This window comes from Artibeus jamaicensis, unplaced genomic scaffold (genome assembly GCF_021234435.1).
Source record: "Artibeus jamaicensis isolate MK-2021 breed Jamaican fruit bat unplaced genomic scaffold, CSHL_Jam_final scaffold_474, whole genome shotgun sequence".
Lineage (NCBI taxonomy): Eukaryota > Metazoa > Chordata > Mammalia > Chiroptera > Phyllostomidae > Artibeus > Artibeus jamaicensis.
In genome coordinates, this window is record NW_026522046.1 from 45,377,356 (window position 1) to 45,396,708 (window position 19,353).

Sequence of the window (19,353 nt, forward strand, 5' to 3'; positions counted from 1 at the left end):
CCGAGGAAGTTTCTTCTCACAACCAACACTTTTCAAGTTTCTTTGCCTTCTGAACGCCACCTTAATTTATACTTATGCAAGTTAATTTCTATTAAAAAAAAGACTCTATGTTAGTAATTCATTCACCATAGCAGAGTTCTGCACTTTGTGCGTGGAAGGCACCGACAGGCCCCGGGACGAGGGCCCAGGGCGTTTCTGGGTTCCCTGTTGCTCGCTCCCCAGCAAGTCGGAGCTCTCCCGCCCACGGCAACCACGGACCATCAGCGCTCGGCAGCAGGGACGCCATGTGGACGTAGTCATCGTTCGTGACAAAATCAATTTTAACAATCAGAATGATCTGTTCCACCTCCAAGTTTTACTTCCCAAGATTTTTGGAGCCTGGGTCAATGTAACTACTTTCCTTCTTACACGTGAGACTGGACCTTTATGCTCAGGATACCTGCCAACCATTACCTGGGCCAGGAGAATTGCATAGGAAGATTTTTACTATGTTTACATTGTTCTTAATTTTAAAAAAGCATAGTAAAGAGTCTGAGGACAAATTATTCAACTGTTTATCATACATAAGACCGCATGACTATAATACAAAGGGGGGGGTTCTTTTTCATTTAACGTTACAATATACACAGCAAGTCCGGACCAGATCTTACAATCTGCACACAGGTATTTAACCTTTTCCATGCTGTTTATGTTTACAATGCACAGAAGTCCTGTAACCAAACCGTGTAGTAAAGCACACAAAACTGGACTGTAACATAACACAGTATGCAGAAGCATTAGATTTTATGGTTTCCTTTATGTAAATAGCGGTTTAAAAACTGCTTTTGATTTTTGGTGCTTTTTAAGATGTGGCAACCAGCACAGAAAAAAATGACCTGACCCATAGAAGTATCTTTACCTTATATTCCTAAACAGCAGTAACTACTGAATTCCTTTTGATGTTGCTATACGCAAGATGATATCCTTTTATTCACTGTAAACCTTTATGAACTACCAAGTTCAAAAATCATCCACAGGCTTGACATTTAATTACAAAATAAATATGGGTGTCCTGATTAATAACAAAAAAATTTGTGGTATATAAAAATGAGTATTTCCCAGTTTCCATTCACATCCACATAGTTTTAAGCCTTTCTTTTGTTACTGTTTACATATAAAAACCTGCTTTTGTTCAGAAAAAAACTGACTAGCCAGCCACATGGAACTGACCAGTGAAAAGTAAGGTGGTGTTCTGCTGAGTTGTTTTGAACAGGGTTATCGGCAGAGGTAGATTACTGCTTCTTTTCTAGGCTTCTTTTGATCCTGGACAGGTAAATTGCTCATCTTCATTCTCCCAATTCAACCGCTCAAAAGTGTAACACCCTAAAATTGGTCAATTTAAAATGGGAACAACACAAATTTAGCAACTGCCAGACTGTGTTACATTAAGGCAGCATAATCTCGAAACTAGGCACCTGTTCAACACCAGCCTGTTTGCTTCAGGTCACACAGGAGACTTTCGCTTTGCTCGTGATCTTACTTTGGACCTGTTGGTGCAACCAAGGTCTCGCTTTCAAGTTCACAAGTAGATTACTCAGGGATACAAGAATCGACTGCTGGCTCCACAGCTTCTGGACCCAGTGCCCCTCTCCCTTCAGAAGCCTGAACACATTCAGAATGTAACAGATGTTGGAGTCTTGAATTAGATGTCAATCTATTATGTTCAGTACACAGATTGCTGTAAATGTATTGGCTATGGATTCGACAACAGTTCCAGTTTTGTTTAAGCAATAGTACAGCCATAATTTCAACTGACATTTAAAAATGGTCTAGTTACACCTTGTGTCAAAGTGCAGAACTGCTACATTATTGGTTACAGACATCTATGTGCTATAAAAACAGCTTTGGTACAATAAATTATCAAAAAAGAAAATAAATTTTTGTAAAATTCACAGCATAATTGTGAGGCAAAAAAGCAGTCACATAAAATTCTGCATTTTTTAAAAATGTTCAGGATGAACAGAAGACATCTTTGTGCAGAAGAAATGGTGGAGATACCACGTGCCGAGAAAAAGCAAAAGAAAAAGTAAAAAGCAGGAAGGGACACAGCTGTAGCTATTTCCGTCAAAGCAAACCACTACCTCTGTGACCTTCAACCAATAAGGAAGTCAACTTTATGACACACGCAAAGTGACCTTGCAATACCTTACAATTAGTGGGTCACAAAAGTCTATTTTAAAAGAAAGGCCTCTTGAATTACCCATTCTCTGTGTTTTCAGCATTAAGGACTGTCTGCAAAAGCGTGTCCAGAAGTGATTGCATCTGAAATGGCAGGCTCTTCTAATGTCGAGTCCAAATCCATAAGGCCAAAGGCTATCCCGAAGACCACCGCTCAGACCTCCCCGGGGCCGGCCGTGACCGGCCCGTTGACTGCTTCTCAGTGCACCTTGTCGGGGGGCCGGTCACGCTCCATTCCTATCTCACTGTGGCCCCTCCGACAGGAGACCCACAGGATCCCGTGTAATTGCTGCTTCGCTCCTCAGTAGGTTCAGACAGGAGAGTTCTGATCCCCGCCACTTAGCACGCTTCCTATGCCTCACAGACTCCCCGCAGCCGCCCCTTCCACAGAGCCGCCGGCAACGTCTGCGTGAGCTGGAGGCCCTCTTCCTTACAGTACTGCGTTCCGTGCCCGAGTGTGTTTAGGACTTGAAAACCCAAATTTCCCACCCCCACCCCAAACAAACAAAAACGAAAACAAAAAACAGAAAAGGGGAAAAAAAAGAAAAACAAAAAGGAAAAAACACCCTTATGGGGCCCTTTATGCAAATCTGTGCAGTGCCTTTTTATTTTAAAATTAGTTGGCAAATGACCAAGACCAACATCTGAACATTAAACTTTTGTGGAATAGACAAAAACCCCACTAGGACTGGGATGTGGCAAGTTAAAATGGGGGAGGCGGAAAGAGGACCTCTCTGAGCTATCCGTGAAGATGGGTGCGGACATGGCTCTTTTAAAAACTTCATTGTCCCTTTGCAATCTTTTCAAGTTAAAAAAAACAACACATCAGCTTTGCCTTCCTGTAGCGGTTCAGTGTGTTAATCTCCTTCTGATTCAAGCAGCTTTGCACTTTGTTTTTTGGAAAAAAAACACCACTTCTATAAAAACACACAAGAAACAAACTCAAGTTTCAATGTAGTCACGAGCTAGCTACAGGACTCTGTTGCACACAAACTCCTGTCATGGGGGACTCTTCTCTATCGGCCCCTTGCCTCATCGTCAGATGTCCTTCAGTCATGTAATGTGCGGGACCTGTGTTAGCGGAAAACTGGTATGTTGGATGTCCAGCTATGCCAGTCTCTTGGCGGGGATTGGAGTAGACGGTTAAATTAACGTCCATAGCTCCATTCTGTCCAAAGTCCAAGGTATTAGCAGCCACTGGGCGATTCTGGTAGGCCTGATTGCCTTGATTACCAGTAGAGGAGGAAGATGTAGAGGAAGAAGTAGTTGAGGAAGACAGGGATGTCATGGAGTGGTGACTATGGCCAACCTCCATAGAATCCTGGGTAGAGGAGCTATTCGTTGGAGAATTGTAGACCCTTGGCCTGGTCCGGTTACCCAAGGCTTGTTGTCCATGGTGGTGGTGGTGGTGGTGGTGGTGGTGGTGGTGATGGGAACTATTTCCATGGTGATGATGCAATGCATTAGGTTGAGAGGCTACATGAAAGGTTGTTTCTTGAACAGGATGAGTCTCGACAGTGACTTGTGTAGGAGCTTCAGTGCCTGACCAACCAAGGGGAGCAGGAAATTGCTGACGCACCTGTAAGAACAGATTTTAAAAGGATTTATAGAGTTCTATTTCAAAGTTTTATTCTCAATCAAAAGCTACAACACTAGCATTTACATTAACTAGAGAGGGGAAGATTTTGAAACTGATAATACGTTAGTTCTATAATGCAAAGTCCCAAACATGTTGAAGAGTACAAAATATGTTATTATTAAATGCTACAATTTTTAGCAAGTTATACACATAACTAGGTTTTGTATTTCACAGGCCACTTTCCTTCCCTGGAAGCACTGTTTATGCCAGGGGTCAGCGCCTTTTCTCTGACATGGGACAGCTCAGGAAGCATCTCACAGGTCCAACAGGAATTCTCCGCTTCCCCCCTGAAGCCCTCCTCTTCCCACCCTTCTGCTTCAATGTCAGCACTGCTCCCTACCCAGCTGGCCAGCCGTTCCTGCATCAAAACCTTCAGCAGCGCTGCTGGTGCTGCCTTCCGGCTGGTCCCCAAACCTGGACGCGTCCCCGTCCCCTGCCTACATTCACACAGCAGGCTCCTGTCAACTCCCAGCTGTACCTTTGCCTTTCACCAAACTACTCTCCTAAAAAAAATCAAAATAACCTTTTCTAAAACACAAATCCAAATTAGGCAAGGAAAAGATATAAAAGGCATTCAACTTGGAAAGAAAAATGCAGAACTGTCAATATTTTCAAATTATATACATAAAAAAATCCTTAGACATCAAAAGTTGTTAAACGAATTCAGTAAAAGATACAAAAAATCAATACACAAAAACGTGCATTTTTTTTTTTTTTTAAAAACGTGCATTTCTATAAACTAATAATAAGCTATCAGAGACATAAAGAAAACAATCATGCCCTGATTGGTGTGGCTCAGGGGCTTGGGTGTCATCCTGTAAGCCAGAGGGTCACAGGTTTGATTCCCAGTCAGGACACATGCCTGGGTTGTATGCCAGGTCCCCAGTTGGAGGTGTGTGAGAGGCAACCAATCAATGTTTCTCTTGCACATCAATTTTTCTCTTCTGTTCTCCCTTCCCCCTCTCTAAAAAAAATAAAATAAAATCTTAAAAAAAAATCGCATTTATCCTGGCTGGCATAGCTCAGTGGATTGAGCACAGGCCTGCGAACCAGAGTATCGCGGTTTGATTCCCAGTCAGGGCACATGCCTGGGCTGCAGTCCAGTTCCCAGCAGGGGATGCATGAGAGGCAACCATACATTGATATTTCTCTCCCTCTCTGCTTCCCTTCCCCTCTAAAGAGAAATAAATAAAATATATTTTTTTAAAAATCCCACTTATAACCACATCAAAAATAAAATACCTAGAAATTTTAACCAATGAGGTAAAAGCCTTTTATCCTTTTATATCGAAAACTACAAGATACTAATGAAAGAAACTGAAGATAAATAAATAGAATGATATTCGTGGAAATGGACTGGGAAGATCAACACTGTTAAAATATTAATACTACCTAAAACAATCTACAGATTCACTAAAATATCTATCAAAATTCCAATAGCATTTTTCAAAGAAATAGAACAAGTAATCCTAAAATTTGTATGGAACCCACAAAAAAGCCTAAATAGCCAAGCAAAACTAAGAAAAGAAGAACAAAGCTAGAAGCATCACGCTCCTTGACTTCAAATTATATTACAAAACAACAGTAATTAAAACAGTATGACAAAGGCAATAAAAACAGACTCACAGATCAACAGTATAGGAGAGAGCCCAGCTATAAACCCATGCATACACAATCAATCCATTTGTAAGACAAAATAGCCCAGAATATTCAATAAATGGTGTCGGGAAAACTGCAGACACACACACACACACACACACACACACACACACACACACACGAACTTCGACCACTCTCTGACACCATATGGAAAAATTAAGTAAAAATGGATCGCAGACTCAAACATAAGACCTAAGACCATAGAACTCCTAGAAGAAAACACAGGCAGAAGCTCCTCAGAAGCTCCTGGACAGAGGTCTTGGCAATAACTTATTGAATCTGACACCAAAGTATAAAAGGAACAAAAGCACACAAACAAGCGGGACTACATTGGACTGAAAAGCTTCTGTGCAGTGAAGGAAACCATCAACGAAACGAACAGGCGCGGCATACATAAAAAATGAGTGTTTACACACACAGTAAATAAATGAGTGTCACACATCACATATCAAGTAAGGGGTTAATAGTCAAAATACATTTTAAAAAACCTCATACAACTCAACAGAAAACAAACAAAATACCCACAACAATCCAATGAAAAAAAAAATGGGCAGAAGGTCTGATTCACATTTCTCCAAAGAAGGCACACAAAGGGCCAACAGGTACATGAAAAGATGTTCAACACCATTAATCATATTAATCACCAGGAAAATACAAGTCAAAACCACAATGAGGTATCACCTCATACCAGTCGGAACAGCTATTATTAAACGAACGAACAAACAAACAAACAAACAAACAAACAAAAACACAAGAGTTAGCAAGGGCGAAGAGGAAAGAGAACCCTCATTCGCTGTTGGAGAATGTGAACTGCTGTGGCCACTATGAAAACCAGTACGGCTCTGCAAGAAATTCAAAAGTAATCAACGCAGGTGGATGGAGAACCACAATTCAAAAACCACAACTGAAAACAATCCAGTAGAAAAAGAGGCAGGAAGTCCTCAGAAATTAGTACTGGTCTGTGGAGCTGTGCAGATTCATCCCTGAAAAGAAATATGCACAATAAAGCTGTATTCCATCCAATACCACTTTTCATCTTGAACTGACCCAAAGGCGAGCACAGTGACCGCCCCTCCAAAATGTCAGTGGAGGACGAGACTGGAGGAGGAGAGGCTGCCCACACAGGAGCCAGAGGCTGAGCAAAGTGCAACGTCCTGGTGAAGGCAGGAGGACAGGGCAGGGCACCCAAGGGGACTGGCCTCCAGCAGGACGGAACCTCTGCCTCGTGTGGAAAAGGGCAGGACAGAAGTACACAAGCTCACACGGAGGCCAAGAGAGTTGCTCCTACTGGAAGACTTCCTTACACAGGAAAGAGTGATCGAGAACAGAGAAGGGGCGGGGGCCAGAGGTTTCTGACAAAAGTATGCGGGAGAAGCAGTGGGAGAGATGCGATGACCTGAGCAGCATGGGTGACTGCCCCAGAGACATGGGTGGATGTCACTTTACAGTGGCAGCAGCCCATCGGGTGTGTGTGGTCTCCCCCATGGCTTTCGGGAGCCCCAGTTACGAGAATGGGGATGAAAGTCAGCAGCCTCAGTTTTACTTCACTCAAATGACCTCTCACTAGAAGTACCCTAGAAACAATGCTCTGTGGGACCCGATGAGATCCTCTTCTTTCACAGGGTTAAAAAAGGAAAAAAAGAAAAAACCTGCAAAGCCCTCCCGAAACACCACGGAGTTAAAAACCAAACCACAAACTGACTTGGAAGCTAGGACTACAGGCGCTGAAAGAGCACGGGGGTGGGGGTGGGGGTGGGGGGTGGTGTGTGTGTGTGTGTGTGTGTGTGTGTGCGCGCGCGTGCGTGTGCGTGCGTGCGTGCGCGCGCAGTCCGGAACAGGCAGACCCAGGGAAACTTACTAACCCAGACTCAGCTCCCCACACGAGAATCCAAACAGCGTGAGGCCGACTATGTTGCCGTGGTCCCTGAGATAAGTGTGGGGACGGGGCGGACATCGCACACCGGCAGTGATGGTCGGTCTGCACCCGACAAATGCTAACTCTTTCTGGACAAGGCTGTGGTTTCTCAATTGTAAATCATAATTCTTTACAAAGGAGGACGCCATGAACCTTTACATTCCATGACAATTGTTCCCCAGACACTCAGCCCCCAACACCGCTCACCCGGAGCCTGGCGAGGGCCATCAGCCAGCGGGGAGAGGGCTCACCTGGGGACTGTGGGTCTCGCAGTCCATGGCCTGGACGGCGGCTGAGAAGTGCCCGCCGCTGTGCCGGTGCTGGTGCGTCGGGTCCGACCGGGCTCTCCCACTGTTGCTCGTCCCCGACGATCCTCCTGCAGTGTCACAACACCAAACAGCTCGTGAGTTTAGTCAGTTCTGTTCAAGTCTAGCAGCTTAAAACTGAAAGGTTAAAACTGGAAGTGTGACAGTAACAAAAACAATCTGTATTAAGAGAAAGTCACCTGACTGCCTGATTAAGTTTTTCACATGAACTGCTATCAATTTGGTTTTATCAGTGGAAAACTCAAGTTATGTGGACAAAGTATTTCCATTTTAAAAAACAATTTAAAAATTTGGTTAATAAAGAGTTTTGTTTCCAGCTATCCAGCAGAATTTATGACATGTATAATTTCACACTGAAGCTTTGGGGAAGGTGGAGTTTTTATTAACTACAAAGACCAGGTTTAGGTAAAATAATCCCTCGTCACCCCATTAACACATTTTTAAAAACACTGTACAATGACCCCCACTCCGTACAGCAAACAGCCATCGCTGGAGGCCTCGCCTGCGCCCGAGGACAGACCTGAGCTGGACGAAGTGCTGGAGGTGGTGCCCGAGGACTGCGACTGCTCCATCGCGGGACTTGTGGACACGCTGTTACTCGTGTTTGTACCTTCATCAGCTGTTTTCTTGAAAAAACTGTGCTGCAGGGCATAGTAAGGTTGAATTCGAGTTTTGGGGTCATAGTCAAGCATCCTTAAAATGAGGTCTTTGAACTTCAAGTAGTCTGCTACGGTATGACCCGATTCCCCTGCACGACGCCCACCAGGTCCTCCTGTCTCCACTCCAAGAATATTATGAAGTTTACGGGTTCCTGGTGGTTTATACTCCTAAAGAGAAGAGAGAGAAAAAGGCTTTCTCTAAATTTGGTGGGCTATGTAGAAGGCTACATAACTTCAGATATACTATATTACATGTTGAGGCCTTTATAAAACAGAACGCTTTATAGTTAGACCCTCTAATGTGTTTTCACACATTACTATTCCAAATACACTACAGTTAGAAAAATTCAAATTAATCTTGAGGCCAGAATTTACTGTAAAGACCACCTAGTCCTGGGTTCAGCAAACTGTGATGGTCCCAGGGCCTGATTCTGTATGGTTTTTATACTTTTAAAGGTTGTAAGACAAACAAGCAAAACCTAGTAAGGACACGCAGTAGAAGTCCACCAAGCCTAACCCCACTCTCTGGTCCCTTATGACGAGGCGAGCCGACTGCTCCAGCCCAGTGCCTCTGAACCCCCTCTCTCCGACGCACCTGGCAACATGGGAGAGCTTCCTGCAGTGATGGCCGCTTTAGCTGTAGTGATCACACCAAGTGCGCTCTAAGTAAAGAATCATGGCCTAACCTTGCCTGCTCATGTTTAAGTAAAGAAATTAAAAGAAAATTTTATTTATGCCTCCCTTTACAATATGTTCAACAATAAATTACCTTAACATGTGTTGAGATTTTCTGGAAGCTCACTTTTAAATATATAATAGTATAACCCTTAACAGCCCCATGAATATTGAATTCACTAAAAATAGAATCACTGAATTTTTGTTTTTAGTTACAATGTACAAATCTGCAAAAGACCACTGGTCTCACTGTAAAAGTAAGAACAAGCCTGGTAAGTAAGGCACAAAAATCATTCCTTTAAAAAAATCCATCAGATGGTTGAGGAAGAAAGAAGCCAGAATTAAGTACATTCTAGAATATGAAAAGCTTTTCCTCGAGGAGCCTTTCCTTCTGATGGTAGGGGAAGGAGCAACTGCTATAGATCTGGGTAAGGAGAATCCAGCATGGCTCTGGACTGACTTCTAACAGCTGCATTTGGACAGGCCCGCGGATGGGGAGAGACAGAGAAACCCACACAGCGGCCCCCAGGGCACTGTACGTCTCGGGTTAGAGCAGCGGGACGAACAGACACCGGAGCACAAAGCAGGAATGGGCTGCTGGCTGGGAGACAGGTAACATGTAGGAACTGTTCTGTCTCCTCGGGAATGCTCCGAACCCCCAAGGGCAGTGCAGACCATAGCCTAAGTCAAACACACAAAGTCCTGACTTCCCTAAACTGTAAACAGGACTGAGTCGTCCCCCACAAGTGACCCAACAGAGTGAGAGGTATGCCTCTTCTTGAAGAGAAGATTTGCTTCTACCAACAAGAAAGTTCGGCATCCCTTAGAAAAAATTACAAACACAAGAAACAACAAAAAAGGGTCCACAATGAAGTGAAAAAAAAAAAACTGAAGAGCCACACAACTGGTGCCCCAGATGTTGAAAATGGCAGACAGGCATTTTAAAACAAGTGCGATAAAAAGGTTAAAGAATTTAGTTCAAAGGGTTGACAGCATGTGTGATGAGTCAGGGGAAATACTAAAGCAAAAAAAATGCAGTATCAGAAAAGAAGAGTCTATTTAATGGTTTTAATAGATGACTGGACTCAGCAGAAGAAAAAAAAGTCATTGAACTAGACGACAGAGCAAAGAAATGATCTAAACTAAGACCAAAACCAAACCAAAACAAAAAAACCCCCACAAACCAATAAATAACCAAACACCCAATAAATAACCAACCAGAGACCTTGGAGATGGTGTTAAACACTACAACATACACATATTTGGGGGGTTCTTAGAAAGAAAGATGCTGAAGCGGAACAAATGTTTACAAAGATAGCATTTGAGGATTTTTAAAGACTGATAAAAGAGATCAAGCAAAAGACCCAAGAAACTTACCAAACCCCAGTTTTTGTGAAATATCAAAGATCACTGGGAAGAAAGGATATCTGCCTGAACAGGCTTTAAAGGCGGACAAAAGTGCCCTATCCTGAAAAAAAGACACCACGAAGGCCATGTATTAATAAGAACGAGAAGAGAATTTATGGACGAAGGGCTAGTCTAGTTCTGTTTTGTGGAAATGCAGTCGGGTTTACGCTGCGCACTGCCTCCCTCTATAAAGCTTACCCCCCGGGCCTCGAAGGGAAGATGAACACCAGCTGCCAGGCTTGTGGTTATAATACAAGGAGGCATGACCAATAGGAAAGAGCCCCTTCTCTGGACTGGTTCCACTGAAGCTCTGGCCCTGAAGTCAGGAAGTCCCTATACAATAAGGGACTGCCTTCTAAAGTTCCTCTGATATTGGACAACGCCCCCAGCTACCCAGAACCCAAGAGCTCATCAGCGGAAGTGTCACAGTGGTCTACCTGCTCCCAAACACAACTTTAAACTCAGACTCTACACCAGAAAAGCCATACGGACCTCTGAGGCTCATCACACACGGCACTCCATGGACAGGATCATCAACGCCACCGAAGAGAACCCCAACAGAAAGAACACCGCGGAAGGAGGGAAGGACTGCAGCACTGAAGATGCGGTTGTTATTACGGAAAAGGCTGCGAAAACCACCAAGCCCAAAACAACCAATTCATGTCCCGGTATTTGTGTATGACTTCATACAGCCGATCAAAAAACGCACAAAAGAAATCGTGGATATGACAAAAGGGGGGAGGGTGGTGGAGGAAGGGTTTCAAGACAGAGATCTTGGAAAAGTCAAGAGCTAGCAGATCGCATCAGAGAAATTAATTAACAGACAACGACGTGATGGAGACGAGTGCTTTTGAACCAGTGAGGAAGAGGAGGCAGTGTCAGGGGAAAAACTGACATTAGATGATGTGGTGGAAGAGTTCTGAATATTCAAGACTGCTTTTGACTACTTTTATGGCAGGAACTCTTCCATGATATAGAAAATTTTTTTAAAAATAAAATGAAACAAAAAAGTCAACCGGAAGTTCCAACGTACTTCCATGAAGTTACACCAAGCGTTCCCACCCTGCTCCACCTCCTCCATCTCTGCCACTGGAGACGGTGACACGGGTCTAACCAGCAAGAAGGCCTTTGCCACCATCCACTTCCACTTAAAGAACAGTGAATAACTGTCATGCCATACAGTTAGTAAGCTGATCTGGTGTGTACGTGTCTCCATGTGAAAATCTAATCAATCTAGGGCATGATCTGCAGATGTGCCCCCCCCCCCCCGCCATCGCTGGCATCACTGCCGAGTATCCATAGCAGAGAGCACCACGTGCAAGACTGGCCTGGAATCGGATTAACACTCATAAAGTACCTTCTTACTGTTTTGTAACTATTTCTTCAAAAAATGGTGCTACTTTATGGTACACCTCTCTGTATCTCTCTCACTTTCTCTCTTGTAATTGGAGAAACTACGTATCAGCTTATCATCACAGACAACTGCTTTTTAAAAAATATAACAAAGTTTCCCATACTGTTTTATAAAATGACCCTGATACTGTATGACAAACACTTTATGACAGTTCATTCATTTGCATGTAGGCTAGGCTTCCCTGAAGATACCATATCCCTGCTTCTTCATTATCAATGCATGAAGTGTTATACCTGTAAAGTATGAATCTGTCTTTTCATTTTCAATGTCTAGTGTTAATAATACTGCATAACATTTACAGTGTTTTGTAACATATAAAACTATTGATATAGGTACTACCAAACAATTCATCTTATAAATAGATGTTAACTTCCAATATTGATAAATACAATACAGTACTATAAATGTATTTTCTCTTCCTTATAATCTTTGTAACATTTCATTTTCTCTAGCTTACTGTATTATAAAAATACAGTAAGACTTCCAATAAACAGTAAGCTATTAGTAAAGTTTACTGTTTACGGGGAAGTCAAAAGTTACTCGCAGATTTTTGACTGCATGGCAGGGTCAACACCCCTAACCCCTGTGTTGTTCAAGGCTCAACTGCACTTGAATTTGAGAATTACCACGAAGCTATAATCAGCACTGTAGTAATAATGGTTTAAGAACAGACAGACCAACAGAACACAACAGAATCCAAATATAGACCAGCACATACAAGATGGCTTTGTTTGGGACAATCATGCAATGTCAGGTGAAGGTAATAGGGGAAGAAAACTGTTCTCAACAAATGATGCTGCCACTAGGTAAACATTTGGGGGGAAAACTTCAACTCCTACTCCTCATTTCACACTAAAACATTGATTCAAAATGGACCACAGAGCTCTAACCATGAAAATTCAATCAGAAAAACTTAGAAAGTATCAGAGAATACCTTCACAAACTTGAGGAAGGCAAATAACTCTTTTTCAAAAAATATGTTATTGATTATGCTATTATAGTTGTCCCATTTCCCTTCATTCTCCTCCACCCTGCACATCCCCTCCCACCCACATTTGCCCGCTTTAGTTCATGTCTACGTGTCATAAGTTCTTTAGCTTCTACATTTCCCATACTATTCTTGCCCTCCCCCTATTTTCTTTTCTTTCTTTTTTTTAAGGGGGTCATGAATTAGTAAGGAAGACAGACATTACAAGTTAGAGTGAAATGAGGATTAATGTTAAAGAGATAAGTAGAATCATAGATCTCTTAAGTATATATCTCTGGCAAGTAGCTTAGAGTATATTGCTTTTTAAAGATTTCTTTTACTTATTTATCTTTAGAGGAGAAGGGAAGGAGAAAAATAGAGAAACATCAATGTATGGATGCCTCTCGTGGGTCCTCTGCTGGAAACTGGCCTGCAACCCAGGCATGTGCCCGGGCTGGGAATTGAACAGCGATCCTTTAGTTCGCAGGCCAGTGCTCAATCCACTGAGCTACACCAGCCAGGGCCCCCTGTCTATTTTCTCCCTACAATCTATGCTATTTATTCTCTGTACCTTTTGCCCCTCTTTCCTCCTCCCACTCCCCTGTTGCTAACCCTCCATGTGATCTCCATTTCTATGATTCTGTTCCTGTCATAGTTGTTTCCTTAGTTTGTTTTAGTTTTAGGTGTGGTTAATAATTGTGAGTTTGCTGTCCTTTTATTATACATGTTTATCTTTTTTTTCTTAGATAAGTCCCTTTAACATTTCACAAAATAAGGGCTTGGTGATGATGAACTCCTTTAACTTGACCTTATCTGAGAAGCACTTTATCTGCCCTTCCATTCTAAATGAAAGCTTTGCTGGCTAGAGCAATCTTGGATGTAGGTCCTTCCCTTTCATGACTCGGAATACTTCTTTTTAGCTCCTTCTTGCCTGGAAGCTCTCTTTTGAGAAATCAGCTCACAGTCTGATGGGAACTCCTTTGTAGCTGCCTCCTTATCTCTTGCTGCTTCTAGGATTTTCTCCTTCATTTTAATCTTGGGTAATGTAATTATGATGTGCCTTGGTGTATTTCTTCTTGGGTCCAACTTCTTTGGGACTCTCTGAGCTTCCTGGACTTCCTGGAAGTCTATTTCCTTTGCCAGATTGGGGAAGTTCTCCCTTGCCAGAATGGGGAAGTTCAAATAACTTTTCCACTTGTTGCTCTTCCTCTTCCCCTTCTGGTACCCCTATAATTCAGATGTTGGAACGTTTAAACATGTCCTGGAGGTTCCTAAGCCTCTCCTCATTTTTTTGAATTCTTGTTTCTTCATTCTTTTCTGTTTGGTTGTTTCTTTCTTTCCTATGGCCCACTCCATTGATTTGAGTCCCAGTTTCCTTCCCATCACTATTGGTTCCCTGTGCATTTTCCTTCATTTCACCTTAGCGTAGCCTTCATTTTTTCATCTAATTTGTGACCAAATTCAACCAATTCTGTGGGCATCCTGATCACCAGTGCTTTGAACTGTGCATATGATAGGTTGGTTATATCTTTGTCGTTTAGTTGTATCTGATGCGGAGCTTCTTCTGTTTGGGCCAATTTTTAAAAATTTTGTTTTGTTATGCCTATTATCTATGAAGGGTGGAGCCTTAGGTGTTCACCAGGGCGAGGGAACCCAGTTGATGGGTTGTGAGGCTGGATGTGGGGGCAGGGTTCGAGAGGGAACCATGGTACTTCCTCCACTCTCTGTTGGACCTCAGTCCCTTCACCACTTCCCCTATGCAAACTGGGCCCTTCTGGTACTGATTCCCATGTGGGTGGGCTTGTGTACATTCTAGGACCCTGTGTGTCTCTCCAATGAACTCTCTTGTGAGGCTAGGAGTCTCACCTGTGCCTCAACCCCCACAGGTGTTTTCAATTGGTGTTTTGAGGCTTTATTTCCCGGCTCTGGAACCCTCGGTTGCACAGTCTGTCTCACTCCCCAATTTCGCCTGGTTTATCTGTGCGTAAATGTGGGACCGCCTGGCCAGCCAGCCGCCTTGTGCGCAGTGCCTTGCTTCACGATCACCACCTTGCTGGGTCTGCCAGCCACCCTCTGGGAGCCCAGGGTCCGTCCGCTGCCATCTTGTGCACCCGGGGTGCCTTGCATGCCTGGTGCCACCGCTCTTTGTGCCACAACCCCTCTCCGCTTGGCTGCCCAACTCTGCCCCGCCTATTGGTCTGGATGAATGTGTCTATTTTACCTCCTTGGTTGTCCGACTTCCATACAGTTTAATTTTCTGTCAGTTCTGGTTGTTACTTTGTTTCTAAATTGTTGTCGTCCTTATTTTGGTTGTAGGAGGAGGCACAGTGTAGCTACCTATGCCTCCATGTTGGCCAGAAGTCTCCAAATATTTCTTAAAATACAAAAAATACTATTCATAAAAAAGTTGGCAAATTTAATTCCATCAATATTAACATTTCCTGCTGATCAAAAGATAATCACTAAAAAAATAGGCAAGCTACTTTCCGGGAAAAAACAGACACATATATGACAAAGGACTTATATCGAGTATGTATAAAGAACTCCTACAACTCAAAAATTAAAGAAGCCAATAGCAAAAGGGATAAACAACAGAAAGATTGCCACAAAAGAAGAGAGACGTTAATGGCTAGAAAGCACACGAAAACGTGGTCAGTATCATCAGCCATGGGGAAATGCAAATGAAAACCAGTCTACACCCATCAGAATGGCTAAAATCCAAAAGATCAAACATATTAAACAGTGAGGACATCATGCAACTGGAACCCTCACTCACTGTGGGATGTAAAATGATAAAACTCTCCAGAGTACTGTTTAGTATTTTCTTACAAAGGTAAAAACACATGTACCCTATAACCTGATAATAATTCTACTTTTAGGTAGTGACACTACAGAAATGAAAACCTGTAAATACAAGAGAGTAATACATGAATATTCCCAGTAGCCTTATTTGTAACATCCCAAACTGGAAACAAACCAAACATCCATCAACAAATGAATATAGGTAAGTTATGGTATTTTCATTCAATGAAATACAATGAAGCAATAAAATGAAGTACCTCCTGAGACACACAACAATATGAATGAAACTCCAAAAACAATATTTGCAAAGTCAAAGAAAAAAATAATAAATACTACAGAGTTCCAGTTATACGAATATTTTCTATGTATAGGCAAAACTAGCCTATGATGACAGAACTCGTAACGCGGGGCTGGGATGACAGAATCAGGGTGGTAGAAATACAGGGGCAGGCCAAAGCAGGTTTATAGTTGTTCATATGGAAAAATACATGCAGGTCATCGTTATTATAATACTTTTATTAACTGAAAAGAATGTCACAATGCAACTGTAAACCTACTTGGGCCCACCCCTGTGTATCTTGTGATAGTTTTATACAGTGTAAATAAAGATCAAAACTCAACAAACACAACACTGTAAATACACCTACCAAGTTGAGTATAAATTATACTTTAATTAAAACAGCATCATTTATAATCTTAATTCTTCATCCCCGTTCCTCACGGAAGAAAAAACATATATATAGTGGATACGGATTTCAAGCCTCAGAAGTTAAAATGGACTCGAATCATAAAATGAGACACTGAAATTAAAAACAAAGCCACTAAGAAAACCAACTGCAGAGACGCCTAACGGCAGCACATGCGCATCTAGTCAGGCTCACGGTCACAACCCCTGAGGCGGCCTTCACAGTGTGGCCCTTTGGCTACAGATTTGTGATTAAAGAGGGTTTACCCCCTTTATTTTACAAAATTTATTTCTGTTTAAAGAGAAATAGTTATTTCATACGTTAAAAATTAAGCTTCTTAAATCAGTTGCTAATTGTGGCTACAGAAAATCTTATAAAAATCTAGTTAATTATAGGTTAAGATACTTTTAATTTAGGAAGGAACATGATTTATGTACTTTTATGAAATGACCCCCACCTCCAGAAATAATTAAAAATAATAATGATTATAGCTCAAATTGGGAAAAATGACAGGTTATAACCTATAGTGACTTAACTGTGGTTTTATAAGGTAGAGAGATTTGGGAAATGGGATGAACATTTTATTTAGAAAAAGAATGAAAATAGCGTAAGAAAAAGACTATCTCAAAATGGAGGAAGCAGCAGTAGCAGCCTGTACTGCAGAGAGATAAAACATAAAGCATGTTTCACATCCTCCATGCTAATTCCGATCAACTGGCAGGAGCTACCTTGAATGCAGTTAAGCTAAGCAGGAGTCCCAGGCTTTGTTTTGGTTCAGTGGGAAAATGGGGCCCTAACTGATTAAACTATGTGAACAAAGGCCAAAGGGCCCAGATGTCTGTGTGGTATTCTCCATCCCTTCCTTATGGGGAGGTAGACATAACTTAACTGCCGGATATTGCACTGCCTGAAACTTTAGAGAATGAGGCAGAATGCAGTAAGTTACTAATCACTTGTGAAACATATAATTACATCTATATTCTTAAATATTCTAAAGAAAACCACTTGATATTGAAAGTGAAGAGTCCTTAGCTACATGAAGGTGAATTAAAACCAACAACAAAGATCCCCTGGAAAGGAACCACACGTGGCGGCAGTGTCGCTAAAACGCAGGGGCAAAGCAAAGGCTCTGGAGCAAAGACAGAATCTCTTACATGTTAAAACTGCAAAACTACGGTCACAGGTGCCTGTTAGACACATCATATACAACTGCATTTATAAATTATATTCATTTTGTATTAAGGCTAGATTACAAAATGCATGATTATTTTCTGATATCCAACACAGAAAGTGAAATCCAGATGCACCACTGCCATCACTGTATTAAACTTACATTGTTCAGGTATCTGAAAAGAGTTGTCATATGGAAGAAAATCACTAAACAACCCTAATGTGTTAAAGCCTCCCTTCTAAAGATTTCAGAGATGGGCCATCCTTGCTATCCATGTCATCAGGCTAGGAATGTAAAATCAAAGAACAATCTAGTCAGTTCATATTCTTGTCACATACTGCTTAAGTCAAAAGCCTTTTTCTTCTACCTGAACCTGGAAAAAAAAGCCATTCACTGCAGTTATGGTTTCTACTGTCCACAGCTGCAGTACTGTTGACTGTGGGTTCACCACACAACCAAGTTGTGAGAAACGGAGGTTGAACTTACCGGTCCTGCGGCTGCACTGAGGCGTGGTGATTTGGTCAGCTATCTCCCAAGGCAGACAGAGTTGTTACAATGAAGCCTTAGAGAGAACTCTGACCATTAAGCAAACATTGGACTGTACACATAGTCCATTCAAACTACATCCAGCTTGTGAAGAAAATATATACCTAAGTGACTCTAATTACAAAGCCTCAAAAAAAAAAAGTTTCCTTATTTTACCCGTTTTCCATCTTTGGTCTTCTTTAAGTTCCAAGTGCCATCTGGCAACTTCTCAAAGAACTTTCTTGCTTTTGGTGCTTGGTCAAGAATATGAGCAGGTGGAATACCCAGAACTTCCACTATTTTATTCATCTGATCTACCTGTATTAAGAACAAAAACAAAACAAAAGAGCCTGTAATTTCTCGTTAACTTTGGCTTCTGCTCAACTCGATGTGCATTCATCAATGGTGAGTGAGTACACGGGCGTCCCCATGTGCCAGGCACCCTTCTAGGCGGTGAGTGTGCCACGATTAACAGAAGAAAGTTGAGGTCCTCCTGAGAGCCTGCCGGGACACCCCTGTGGTATATCAGGTGGTCATGGATACAAAGAAGAAAAAAACTAGAGGTAATTTTTAAAAGTTTAAGTTTTTAGAAAGTCTTAGATAAATAACCATTAAAAAAAACACCCGAACTGTACTTGGACAATAATTAATATAAAAAACAACAAGAACAGAACAGAAACAAAACAAAAAAATAAATCCCAGGGGCTTAATAAGGTGTGGCTCTAATAAACCATTTTTTAAGTGCAGATTCATTCAAATACCCAGTATCTACTATATGCCAGAAACCATGCTCAGTAGAATACAGTAGTAAACAAAATGAACAAACTCCACAGCAGGAAGTTTATGGGGAGATCACCAATAAACGACATAAATACATTATGTTAGATGGCAGCTAAGAACTCTGGAGAAAATGAAAAGGGGACAAGGAGTGAGAAAGGGCGCTACCATTCACAGTAAGGTGTACAGAAGGCGTCGCCAAGACAGGGACGCGAGAGCAAGGACGGAAGGCAGTGAAGGAAGGAGCCCAGTGCTCTTCGGGGAAAAGCACTTTAGGGAAAACAAATGCCAAGGCCTGGCACAGGCCTGCGCCTGCTGTTTGTTTCCAAGGGACTAGACAAGGCTGTGTGCTGGGTCAGAAAAAGTGAGGAGACACGAGGAGGCAAGTGGGTGAGAGAGGACAGAGTCAGAGGAGGGAGGGGGTCGTCAATCTACTCAGAGGACTCAGCATCTACAGAGAGCGAGATGGAGGCCACCGAAGTTCTGGGTGATCCTAATGTTTAAGCCATGACGA

The 19,353-nt window shown here is 42.2% G+C and overlaps 1 protein-coding gene across 6 annotated transcripts in view; it reads right to left on the reverse strand.

The window, feature by feature from the left end:
* Nucleotides 1-532: 532 nt before the first annotated feature.
* DYRK1A (dual specificity tyrosine phosphorylation regulated kinase 1A) overlaps nt 533-19,353 on the reverse strand; it is a 179,940-nt gene continuing 161,119 nt past the window's right edge. For all 6 annotated transcript variants that reach the window (XM_037127136.2, XM_053657723.1, XM_037127138.2 and 3 more), the window contains 4 exons: nt 18,240-18,380; nt 8,277-8,583; nt 7,682-7,806; nt 533-3,796 (listed from right to left, as the gene is read on the reverse strand). In XM_037127136.2, coding sequence (XP_036983031.2) covers nt 3,176-3,796; nt 7,682-7,806; nt 8,277-8,583; nt 18,240-18,380 — 1,194 coding nt within the window. In that variant the 3' untranslated portion in view covers nt 533-3,175. The remainder of the gene's footprint in view (nt 3,797-7,681; nt 7,807-8,276; nt 8,584-18,239; nt 18,381-19,353) is intronic.